Genomic DNA, 12,302 nt, shown 5'->3' with positions numbered 1-12,302 from the left:
CGTGAAGGCACCGTTAGCTCCTCCAGTGGGTGCGAAACAGGGTCACTTCAGGATGACATTGCTGAGCACCAGCACACTGAGGCCAGAGTTTTTATGCAGCTTCCCATAGGTGACTCTCATTTTTTTTTCCTTACGCGGAAGTGCTCCACCACTTCCGGGTCCTGTGCCTCCATGCACGCAACCGCCGTGCATCTCCCTGATACCCTCATAAGTATTGCCAACTACTTCAGGGGAACGTTGCTGACTGAACACGCGCACACCGGCCTGCTCAGTGGGTGCTGTCATGGCGAAAAAAAAAAAAGAGACTGACACCCTGCGTCTCTAGCTGTCTTATGTTTACCCGGCTACAATCCGGACGATCAAGCGTGCGGTGCACAGCGTGAGTAAAGTCTTTGTATCGGCGTGCGGTTGCCCACGGAAACTGGACAAAGGGAAGTCCGGCCTGATTAGGGACTGCAAACTAAAGTCGCATACTATGTATTTCTAAAGGACTGTGTGTAGAAGCCGTGTACTGTGTATTTCCAATGGTCTGGGTGAAGAAGCCGTGTATGGTGTATTTCTAATGGACTGTGTGAAGTAACACAATAATGGAACATTTTGTCTGAACTTACTTGGGCCACTGTCGTTTCACTGCGTATGGTGCTACCGCTGCATCAACATTCAAAGCTGGAATATTGCACATTTTTATTTATTACATTTATTACCAAAATAAAGCACAACATATAAGGAAAAAAATATTTTCAGAATTACTGGGATATGAGACATTCCATCGGTATTACTGCAAAAAGTGACATGTCAAATTTCAAAAACTAGGTTTGGTCACTAATGGATTACAATGCCTTCTTCCCCAATGTGAGTTACCTCATGTCTAACAAGTTGAGACTTTAAAGGGAAGGTGCCATCAAAAAAATTTTTTTTCCAGCAATTGAAAAATTGTAAAGAATTAGTGTTTACATTTTCTTAAAAAATATTTTCATTTGTTTATAATTTAGTAAAATATGAAAAATAATTTTAAAAGCTTTGGCATTTCCACTTTTAAACACTAGGGGTAGCAGCTACTAAAATTTGACAAAAACCTCGTGTACAACTAGCTCACATTACAGCACTGCAGTAATTATGGGCGGAGTCTGCTCACATGTGTGTGATGTCTCCTCTCCTCCTGGGTGTTTGCTAAGGGATAAGAGAGGATGATATTCAGGAACCCAGTGAGCAGCCATTTTATTGGTGGCTGCAGAGTAAGGCTACCGTCACACTATCAGTATTTGGTCAGTATTATACATCAGTATTTGTAAGCCAAAACCAGGAGTGGAACAATTAGAGGAAAAGTATAATAGAAACATATGCACCACTTCTGTATTTATCACCCACTCTTGGTTTTGGCTTACAAATACTGAGGTAAAATACTGAGCGTGTGACGGCAGCCTTATACTGACAAGTAGACAGTTACCGAGGATGGCAGGCAGCAAGGATTCTGGGAGATATGTGGTGGAGGGAGCAGGGTGACAGCAGCACAGAGTATTTCAGGAGAGCAGTGTGCTGGTCTATGGGGGCCCCCTGTTTGGTGCGCGGAGCAGCCAGGGATTGTACATAGAGTGCTGTATTTTATACACGTGGATGGACCGTCTGCTCCACAGAAATCCAGGAAACATTTCTGCTGATTGATGACCTGTTCTGATCCAGACATTGCATGCAAAGACCCCATTCCCCTCCTCAGATCCTGTCTTCTCCATCCTGTCCTGGCGATGTGTGAAAGCGAGGCGACAGGCGAAGTACGGGGTGACGCTGGGAAGGAAATGTAGCCATATAGTAACGATAAAAATGAGACCCCTCTCTTCAGCTGCCTCACCAGCCCTGACTGCACCTAACTGGAGGTCATGCTGCCCCTCTATTACCCCAGACCCGCGTGCAGCTGCTCAGCCAGAACCACCATAGAATGGGTCCGCTTTCTGAAGATAATACTGCCATACAGATAACACATAATACCGCCATATAGATCACACATAAAACCACCATATAATTCTCACATAATACTGCCACATAGATAGATCACACATAATCCCACAATATAGTTCTCATATAATCCCGTCATATAGTTCTTATATTATTGCACCATACTGATCAAACATAATACAACCATACATATCACATATAATACTGTCATATAGATCACACATAATGCCATCATACAGGTCACACATAATTAGCGGCATCAAGTGTGATCTATATGGCAGTGCTATGTTAAAAATATACATTATATGGTGGCATCATGTGTGATCTATATGGCAGTTTTATGTAATAAATATATCCAGCAATATTATGTTTGATCTATATGGCAGCATTATGTAAAAAATATATATGGCAACATTACGTACGGTCCATGTTACAGTATTATGTAATAGATATATCTGGCGGCACTATGTATGACCTATATGGCGGTACTATGTAATAAATATATGTGGAGGTATAATGTGTGGTCTTTATGAGTACTATGTGATAAAATATATATGGCGGCATTATGTATGACCTATATGGCAGTATTATGTAATAAATATATATGGTGGTATATTATGCAAAGGCAGGACAGTTGTGAGCTATGCCCTTCTGTGACCCCCACAATTATTATTATTATTTTTTTTTTTTGGGGGGGGGGCAAATAGACCTTATGCTTTGTCGCCCTATGATTTGTATGTACGCCCTTGGTGACGATCCTCACAGCTTGTCCTGAAAGACACGAGGCTTGCGGTGTCAGCGAGATTGAGGTGGGTTTCAGGGAGCACGAGATGGGTGTCGGGGAGTATGGGGTGGGTATCAGGGGGCATGGGGTGAGTGTCAGGGAGTATGGGGTGGGTGTCAGGGGGCATGGGGTGAGTGTCAGTGAGCTTAGTGTGGGTGTCAGGGCCCAGCCACAGTCTTTCCTCTTCTGCTCCCTGGATCACTAGTCTCAGACTGCTGCCACCGGCCCTCTGCTCTGGAATGTATAGTAGGAAGATCAGGCAGGAGACCTGAGGAGCTGCAGGACTACAACACTTAGGAGCTCAGTCCTGTCATGCTGGGCCTTGTAGTGACACAGCAGCTAGAGCTTGCTGAGTGTCATCACCCCCTGGGGTCTGCTTCCTTGTGCCAACCATAGCCCAAGTGTTAGAACAATATTATTGTGCCAACCATAGCCCACCTCTTTACACTGTGCAGACCTCCCACCTGATCCATAGGTGAAGGCCCCAGACTGCTGCCTGCCTGCACACTGATCTTCCTGCACCATGCACAGCAGGCAGCGAAGGGTTAACCATTACTGGCCAGCCTGGGTGCCGCCCCTTGTAACCACCCAGGGATCCCCGGCTGCAGAGAGTTGCTCTATTTTTAGAAACATGGACTCCAGGCTGCACCTACAGTCACCGTGTGAGTGTGATGAAGTGCAGCACATCCAGGCTCCAGCCACAAATCAGTGCTGCAGAGAAGCAGCAGACATAACGCTCCATGTACAGGGAGACACGCTGCTGCTGGGGGATTTCCGGCCCCTGGACTGAGGGAGGAAGCTTTCAGCAAGACAGCGCAGGTCGGCAGTGATCGCAGCCTGTACTGTATTACTTGTTACAGGCTGCGATCACTGCTAGCACTGCAGATACTTACCCCGGACCCTCGCTCCCAGCAGCTTCTCCCCAACATCTTCGGTCATCGCAGCCCACAGCAAACAAAATGGCCGCGATCTCCTCTCACAGCTGTGACGTAGCAGCCCAGTGGGCGTGCCCAAGTCACAGCTGAGAGGCAGGAGGAGCGGCCTCAATGAAAGAGATGCGGTCGGAGCCCGACTGCAGTCTCCTATGCCCATGGCTGCCGTAAGTGAGGAGTGCAAGTGTCGTGCCCAGACACTTACACCCACACTAATGAAAATGGCGGCCTCCAGTGGCCAAAGTAAAAGTGAATAAATAAAAAACTATGAAAGTAGTACATTTAGTTTTGTATTAAAAATAATTGATTATATAATCAATAATTATTAATACAAAAATTAAAATCACGGCACCCTCCCTTTAAATAAAAAAAAATCCCACATTCAGTACATAAAATGGCTTCTCTCCTGTGTGAATTCCCTCATGTGTAACAAGATATGATTTATCTGAAAAACATTTCCCACATTCTGAACATGAAAATGGCTTCTCTCCTGTGTGAGTTCTCACATGTCTAACAAGAGTTGATTTATCTGAAAAACATTTCCCACATTCCGAACATGAAAATGGCTTCTTTCCTGTGTGAACTCTCATGTGTAACAAGAGCAGATTTATTTTTAAAACATTTTCAGCATTCTGAACATGAAAATGGCTTCTCTCCTGTGTGAATTCTCTCATGTGTAACAAGATATGATTTTAGAGCAAAACATTTCCCACATTCCGAACATGAAAATGGCTTCTCTCCTGTGTGAACTCTCTCATGTATAACAAGTTTTGATTTCTCAGAAAAACATTTCCCACATTCCAAACATGAAAATGGCTTCTCTCCTGTGTGAACTCTCTCATGTATAACAAGTTTTGATTTCTCAGAAAAACATTTCCCACATTCCAAACATGAAAATGGCTTCTCTCCTGTGTGAACTCTCTCATGTTTAACAAGATCAGATTTGTTTTTAAAACATTTTCCACATTCTGAACATGAAAATGGCTTCTCTCCTGTGTGAATTCTCTCATGTGCAACAAAATTTGATTTTAGAGCAAAACATTTCCCACAGTCCGAACATGAAAATGGCTTCTCTCCTGTGTGAATTCTCTCATGTGCAACAAGAGTTGATTTTAGGATGAAACATTTCCCACATTCTGAACATGAAAATGGCTTCTCTCCTGTGTGAATTCTCTCATGTGCAGCAAGAGTTGATTTTAGGATGAAACATTTCTCACATTCTGAACATGAAAATGGCTTCTCTCCTGTGTGAATTCTCTCATGTGTAACAAGATATGATTTTAGAGCAAAACATTTCCCACATTCTAAACATGAAAATGGCTACTCTCCTGTGTGAGTTCTCACATGTCTAACAAGAGTTGATTTATCTGAAAAACATTTCCCACATTCCGAACATGAAAATGGCTTCTCTCCTGTGTGAACTCTCTCATGTATAACAAGTTTTGATTTCTCAGAAAAACATTTCCCACATTCCAAACATGAAAATGGCTTCTCTCCTGTGTGAACTCTCTCATGTATAACAAGGTTTGATTTCTCAGAAAAACATTTCCCACATTCCAAACATGAAAATGGCTTCTCTCCTGTGTGAACTCTCTCATGTTTAACAAGATCAGATTTGTTTTTAAAACATTTTCCACATTCTGAACATGAAAATGGCTTCTCTCCTGTGTGAATTCTCTCATGTGCAACAAAATTTGATTTTAGAGCAAAACATTTCCCACAGTCCGAACATGAAAATGGCTTCTCTCCTGTGTGAATTCTCTCATGTGCAACAAGAGTTGATTTTAGGATGAAACATTTCCCACATTCTGAACATGAAAATGGCTTCTCTCCTGTGTGAATTCTCTCATGTGCAGCAAGAGTTGATTTTAGGATGAAACATTTCCCACATTCTGAACATGAAAATGGCTTCTCTCCTGTGTGAACTCTCTCATGTATAACAAGTTTTGAATTAACAGAAAAACATTTCCCACATTCTAGACATGAAAATGGCTTCTCTCCTGTGTGAACTCTCTCATGTATAACAAGTTTTGATTTCTCAGAAAAACATTTCCCACATTCCAAACATGAAAATGGCTTCTCTCCTGTGTGAACTCTCTCATGTTTAACAAGATCAAATTTATTTTTAAAACATTTTCCACATTCTGAACATGAAAATGGCTTCTCTCCTGTGTGAATTCTCTCATGTGCAACAAGATTTGATTTTAGAGCAAAACATTTCCCACATTCCGAACATGAAAATGGCTTCTCTCCTGTGTGAACTCTCTCATGTATAACAAGTTTTGATTTCTCAGAAAAACATTTCCCACATTCCAAACATGAAAATGGCTTCTCTCCTGTGTGAACTCTCTCATGTTTAACAAGATGAGATTTGGTTTTAAAACATTTTCCACATTCTGAACATGAAAATGGCTTCTCTCCTGTGTGAATTCTCTCATGTGCAACAAAATTTGATTTTAGAGCAAAACATTTCCCACATTCCAAACATGAAAATGGCTTCTCTCCTGTGTGAACTCTCTCATGTTTAACAAGATCAAATTTATTTTTAAAACATTTTCCACATTCTGAACATGAAAATGGCTTCTCTCCTGTGTGAACTCTCTCATGTATAACAAGTTTTGATTTCTCAGAAAAACATTTCCCACATTCCAAACATGAAAATGGCTTCTCTCCTGTGTGAACTCTCTCATGTATAACAAGGTTTGATTTCTCAGAAAAACATTTCCCACATTCCAAACATGAAAATGGCTTCTCTCCTGTGTGAACTCTCTCATGTTTAACAAGATCAGATTTGTTTTTAAAACATTTTCCACATTCTGAACATGAAAATGGCTTCTCTCCTGTGTGAATTCTCTCATGTGCAACAAAATTTGATTTTAGAGCAAAACATTTCCCACAGTCCGAACATGAAAATGGCTTCTCTCCTGTGTGAATTCTCTCATGTGCAACAAGAGTTGATTTTAGGATGAAACATTTCCCACATTCTGAACATGAAAATGGCTTCTCTCCTGTGTGAATTCTCTCATGTGCAGCAAGAGTTGATTTTAGGATGAAACATTTCCCACATTCTGAACATGAAAATGGCTTCTCTCCTGTGTGAACTCTCTCATGTATAACAAGTTTTGAATTAACAGAAAAACATTTCCCACATTCTAGACATGAAAATGGCTTCTCTCCTGTGTGAACTCTCTCATGTATAACAAGTTTTGATTTCTCAGAAAAACATTTCCCACATTCCAAACATGAAAATGGCTTCTCTCCTGTGTGAACTCTCTCATGTTTAACAAGATCAAATTTATTTTTAAAACATTTTCCACATTCTGAACATGAAAATGGCTTCTCTCCTGTGTGAATTCTCTCATGTGCAACAAGATTTGATTTTAGAGCAAAACATTTCCCACATTCCGAACATGAAAATGGCTTCTCTCCTGTGTGAACTCTCTCATGTATAACAAGTTTTGATTTCTCAGAAAAACATTTCCCACATTCCAAACATGAAAATGGCTTCTCTCCTGTGTGAACTCTCTCATGTTTAACAAGATGAGATTTGGTTTTAAAACATTTTCCACATTCTGAACATGAAAATGGCTTCTCTCCTGTGTGAATTCTCTCATGTGCAACAAAATTTGATTTTAGAGCAAAACATTTCCCACATTCCGAACATGAAAATGGCTTCTCTCCTGTGTGAACTTTTTCATGTGTAACAAGTTGTGATTTCTGTGTAAAATATTTCCCACATTCTGAACATGAAAATGGCTTCTCTCCTGTGTGAATTCTCACATGATTAACAAGAGCTGATTTATGTGAAAAACATTTCCCACATTCTAAACATGAAAATGTCTTTTTTCCTGTGTGAATTCTCTGATGTGCAACAAGATTTGATTTTAGGATGAAACATTTCCCACATTCTGAACATGAAAATGGCTTCTTCCTCGTGGGAGTTTTTTTATTTTCCACACTTCTTCTCTGACTTTTATTTTGTTTAACAGTCTGTGATGAATTAGGACAATGTACTTTAAAAGGATCCATGTCTGAGATGTTAGCATGTTCTTCATATGGGTCTTGAGAAATGCTTTTTTGGATTTTGGAGCTGCTGGTACGACCATCTGTCAAGAATATAACTGATGTGATTTTTGAGTCAAATAACCTTAATACTTATAGTTATCTAAATAGAAAAAGTAAAAATAAAAAAATACAGAAATTGAAAAGTGTGTAGCAAAGTGCTATTATTAACTGACTAACGGTGTAATTTACATGATGTGATGATTTCACAAAGAATCAATTGTGCTAATGTTCATTCCCATTCGTTGGCCAGAGAAAACATCAAATAATAAAACATTTGTCATTGGTCGCATATTTTATATGAAAATAAAAACGATTGTTGTTGACAGCACATTTTCCCCTTTGTGTAAATTGAGGATGCTCTGCAATAATAAAAAAGCCAAGAGATAAGGAAACAAATCATCATTCCTTCATCAAAATGAAAGCTAATAAGCTCCAATCACCTTCTATACCATCACTCACTGCTCATTGATGAAATTATATTCTCCTTGCAGCCGCTGGATTTTATTCTTCAGGAGACGTAGGTCTGTAGCAGTCACCTCTCTGTGCTAAGAGCTTGATGCACCACCTCAAGGACTTTAAGCGAGCGGCTGCAAGGAACATATTTCAATTTCACCTGGTAGCCGCTCTCCCAGCTTAACATGCTTTAAATACTATTTAAATGCAGGTTACCAATATATACATGTATAAATAAACACGCAAATTGTCTCTTCAGAGAGGAAGAGAACTAGAACTCTAGTGCCACCTATTGGAAGTAGCAATCCTAAAAGTCAATGTCGACCCTTTGACGAACCTTGTCACATGACTTAGGATAATAGCCAAACCAGAATCACAATTTGCAGATACTGTGTTTCAAGGTACTGAAGTCATGTGACAAGGCTCGTTAAAGGGTTGACATTGACTTTTAGGATTGCTACTTCCAATAGGTGGCACTAGAGTTCTAGTCCTCTTCCTCTCTGAAGAGACAATTTGCATATTTCCAGGAGGAGCATTGCGGCTTTAAGTCAGGGCTGTGGAGTCGGTAAGCCACAGTTGCGACTCCGACTCCTGGATTTTATCAGGTTCCGACTCAGACTCCTTCATAAATGGCCAATTCGTAACAATAAATTTACTGTTGTAAAATATTAACATCGTGCTTATTCAGTTTCTCACCATCACATAAGTAATCAGATAACTTAGAGCAAAAACTATATTTATTAGAATACAATTAGAATAAAGCAAATAACTTTTATAAACTTTTCTAAACTCTTGTAAGTAAATATGCAATAAACACTTATGCAGTTAATAAGAAGAAATCTATAAATTTGTCCTCAGAAAAAGTATTGCCTGTCAGATCCTCCTTCATTGATGCCCTCAAATCTGATCTAATTATTTTGGAAGCAGAGAACAACCTCTCTAAACTAACTTGGGTTGGTGGCAAAGAAGTAACCACTCGGGCAACATCTCTGACATTGTCAGGATACAGAGGAATCGATTGTTGCACTGTTATTTTTGATGAATGGTCAAATTTCTCAATTTCTTTTAGTGCACATGAAAAATTCTGCTGAAATGTACTGGCTGTGTTCTTTGATGGGGATGACTCTTCTATGCGGGAACGCTTTGCACGGTCCTTGTGATCCAAATATTTTTCGAAATTAAATTCTTCATCAGTTGATGAGGGTGAAGATGTGGCAGCCGCAGGACGACCAAATTCATCTTGTTCCTCCTGACTGTTCTGCAACCCTTTCATCCTTACTGCCATTTCAAACACAGCTTCTTTTCCTTTAGTTAGCTGTTGATCATCTAGAAGAATCCAATGCATTGGGTCTACATAAACAGCTGCCAAAAGAATGTTATTTTGTAATAGTAGCTCCTCTCTCCGTTTCATTGATGTAGCAATGCCACTTGCAATTAACCCTCCTCTTTGGGACAGGCGAAACATCAGGTTCTTCCACTCCTTTAAGACAATACCTGGAGTTAAGTCCTCTGCTTGTAATTTTTTATTCACGGTAAATGGGTGCTCTAGCAATTTTTCCAACTTAGTCACCTGATTCCACTGACTTTCATTTAGCGTCAGTTGAGGGTTAGCCATGTCTACAAGAAAGGTTTTCAGTTCAACCAAGCGCTGAATCATTAAGTACTGCCTCATCGTGTGGCTTGATCAATTATTGCCCCTTTTCCAGCACGTCTCTTCAAAATTAAGTCAACTTTAGGGGTTCTGGCAACAGTAGCCAATTTTCTCACCTTGCCAATCAGTGCAGCAGCATGTCCTTCTCGCAGACTGTCTCTTATAGCCAGCTGTAGCGTATGCACAACACAGCGCATGTGATGAATGAAAGAACGTATTGACACAGTTTCAACAAGATCATCTAAACTATCATGTTGCTGTTCATCTGAAGCAACTTCAGTTTGCTCCTCAGTTACAATACTGTGTTCCTCTATTTCAAACATTTCTGTGTCTGTGGACCCAGAATGTTCTTCTAGGTGCTGGTCACCATCATTACTCTCATTCATTAGCTTAATAGTACTTATCATATTTGACTTGCATTGTCAGTTACGACAGAAAGAACTTGCTCTTTTTTAAGTTCAGTCTTGCAGAACCTTTCCACCAAGACCTGGAGAAACTCACTGGTGTGATGAGCTTTGGTGTCTTTTACTGCCAATGTCTTGGTAAGGCTAGTTTTACACTAGCGTTTACCTGATCTGCGGCGGGCTGCAGACTTCCTCCGTGAAGCCCCGCCCTCGGCCGCTAGCTCCGCCTACTTCTGCATGCGGCCCGCATGCAGCCTGTGTACCTATCTTTAACATTAGGTACGCAGGTCGTGCGGCTGTATGCGGATGCTACCGCATGCGTCGCTTTGACATGGGCTACTTGCACATTGAACAAGTCTGTAGGAACCTGTTCACACCACCAGAAAACTTGAAGACACAAAAGAGCACACTGAGGTCAAAAATACTCTGTTGTAAAAAAAATACACAGTAATAAGCAAGTGCTAGTCAAAAGATGTAAAGAAATCAGGGTATTTAGTTGATACTTTTTTTGTTCTCTTGTTTCTACAAGACTGGGGAGTCCACCACTCCTCTGTGGGTCATTTGCATTTAAGCTGTTCCATCCTGCATGTCCACATGGATATTCCTTCTCTGAACCCTGCTTATACAGGTACTATACAGATGATCAGGTTTTAAATACATCAGATAGGGATTACATACATTAGTTAGGACTGCTCTATAAGGGTATACCTTGACGATTTGGTGGAGCAGCTTAGTATACATTTTTTTGCAAAAAAACGTATCAACTAAATACCCTGTTTTCTTTACATCTTTTGACTAGCACTTGCTTATTACTGTGATTTTTTTTTACAAGAGTATTTTTGATCTCAGTGTGCTCTTTTGTGTCTTCAAGTACAAGATTAGATAAGGGCAGTGGAGAACAGTGACACACAAGAAGTAAAGGTACCTTCACACTAAACGATATCGCTAGCGATCCGTGACGTTGCAGCGTCCTGGCTAGCGATATCGTTTAGTTTGACAGGCAGCAGCGATCAGGATCCTGCTGTGATGTCGCTGGTCGTTGAATAAAGTTCAGAACTTTATTTGGTCGTCCGATTGCCGTGTATCGTTGTGTTTGACAGCAAAAGCAACGATACCAGCGATGTTTTACACTGGTAACCAGGGTAAATATCGGGTTACAAAGCGCAGGGCCGCGCTTAGTAACCCGATGTTTACCCTGGTTACCAGTGTAAAATGTAAAATAACAAACAATACATACTCACCTTCGCGTCCCCCGGCGTCCGCTTCCTGCACTGACTGAGCGCCGGCCGTAAAGTGAAAGTACAGCACAGCGGTGACGTCACCGCTCTGCTGTTAGGGCCGGCGCTCAGTCACTGCAGGAAGCGGACGCCAGGGGACGCGAAGGTGAGTATGTACTGTTTTTTTTTTTTACATTTTACACTGGTAACCAGGGTAAACATCGGGTTACTAAGCGCGGCCCTGCGCTTAGCAACCCGATGTTTACCCTGGTTACCAGGGGACTTCGGCATCGTTAGTCGCTGGAGAGCGGTCTGTGTGACAGCTCTCCAGCGACCAAACAGCGACGCTGCAGCGATCGGCATCGTTGTCTGTATCGCTGCAGCGTCGCTATGTGTGACGGTACCTTTAGAAATGTCTATCTCCAGCAGAACTGCTTATCACTGTTGTTCATAGTTTGATAGAACATATATATTTGAGTAAAGGTACCGTCACATTAAGCGACGCTGCAGCGATATAGACAACGATGCCGATCGCTGCAGCGTCGCTGTTTCGTCGTTGTGTGGTCGCTGGAGAGCTGTCACACAGACAGCTCTCCAGCGTCTAACAATGCTGAAGTCCCCGGGTAACCAGGGTAAACATCGGGTTACTAAGCGCAGGGCCGCGCTTAGTAACCCAATGTTTACCCTGGTTACCAGTGTAAATGTAAAAAAAACAAACACTACATACTTACATTCCGGTGCCTGTCGCGTCCCCCGGCGTCTGCTTCCCTGCACACCGTCCGTAAAGCACAGCGGTGACGTCACTGCTGTGCTCTGCTTTACGGCCGGCCGGCGCTGACACAGTGC

The 12,302-nt window shown here is 41.5% G+C and overlaps 1 protein-coding gene across 1 annotated transcript in view; it reads right to left on the bottom strand.

Annotated features, from left to right (window-relative positions):
- Positions 1-3,240: 3,240 nt before the first annotated feature.
- The window catches only part of LOC143786231 (uncharacterized), a 98,368-nt gene continuing 89,306 nt past the window's right edge, over positions 3,241-12,302 (bottom strand). The window contains 2 exon segments of the mRNA XM_077275510.1: positions 3,241-4,260; positions 4,262-7,280. Coding sequence (XP_077131625.1) covers positions 4,026-4,260; positions 4,262-7,280 — 3,254 coding nt within the window. The 3' untranslated portion in view covers positions 3,241-4,025.

The sequence above is a fragment of the Ranitomeya variabilis genome, chromosome 7 (genome assembly GCF_051348905.1).
Source record: "Ranitomeya variabilis isolate aRanVar5 chromosome 7, aRanVar5.hap1, whole genome shotgun sequence".
Lineage (NCBI taxonomy): Eukaryota > Metazoa > Chordata > Amphibia > Anura > Dendrobatidae > Ranitomeya > Ranitomeya variabilis.
Note: the sequence above shows the minus strand (reverse complement) of the source record. Positions and strands in the feature narration are given on the sequence as shown.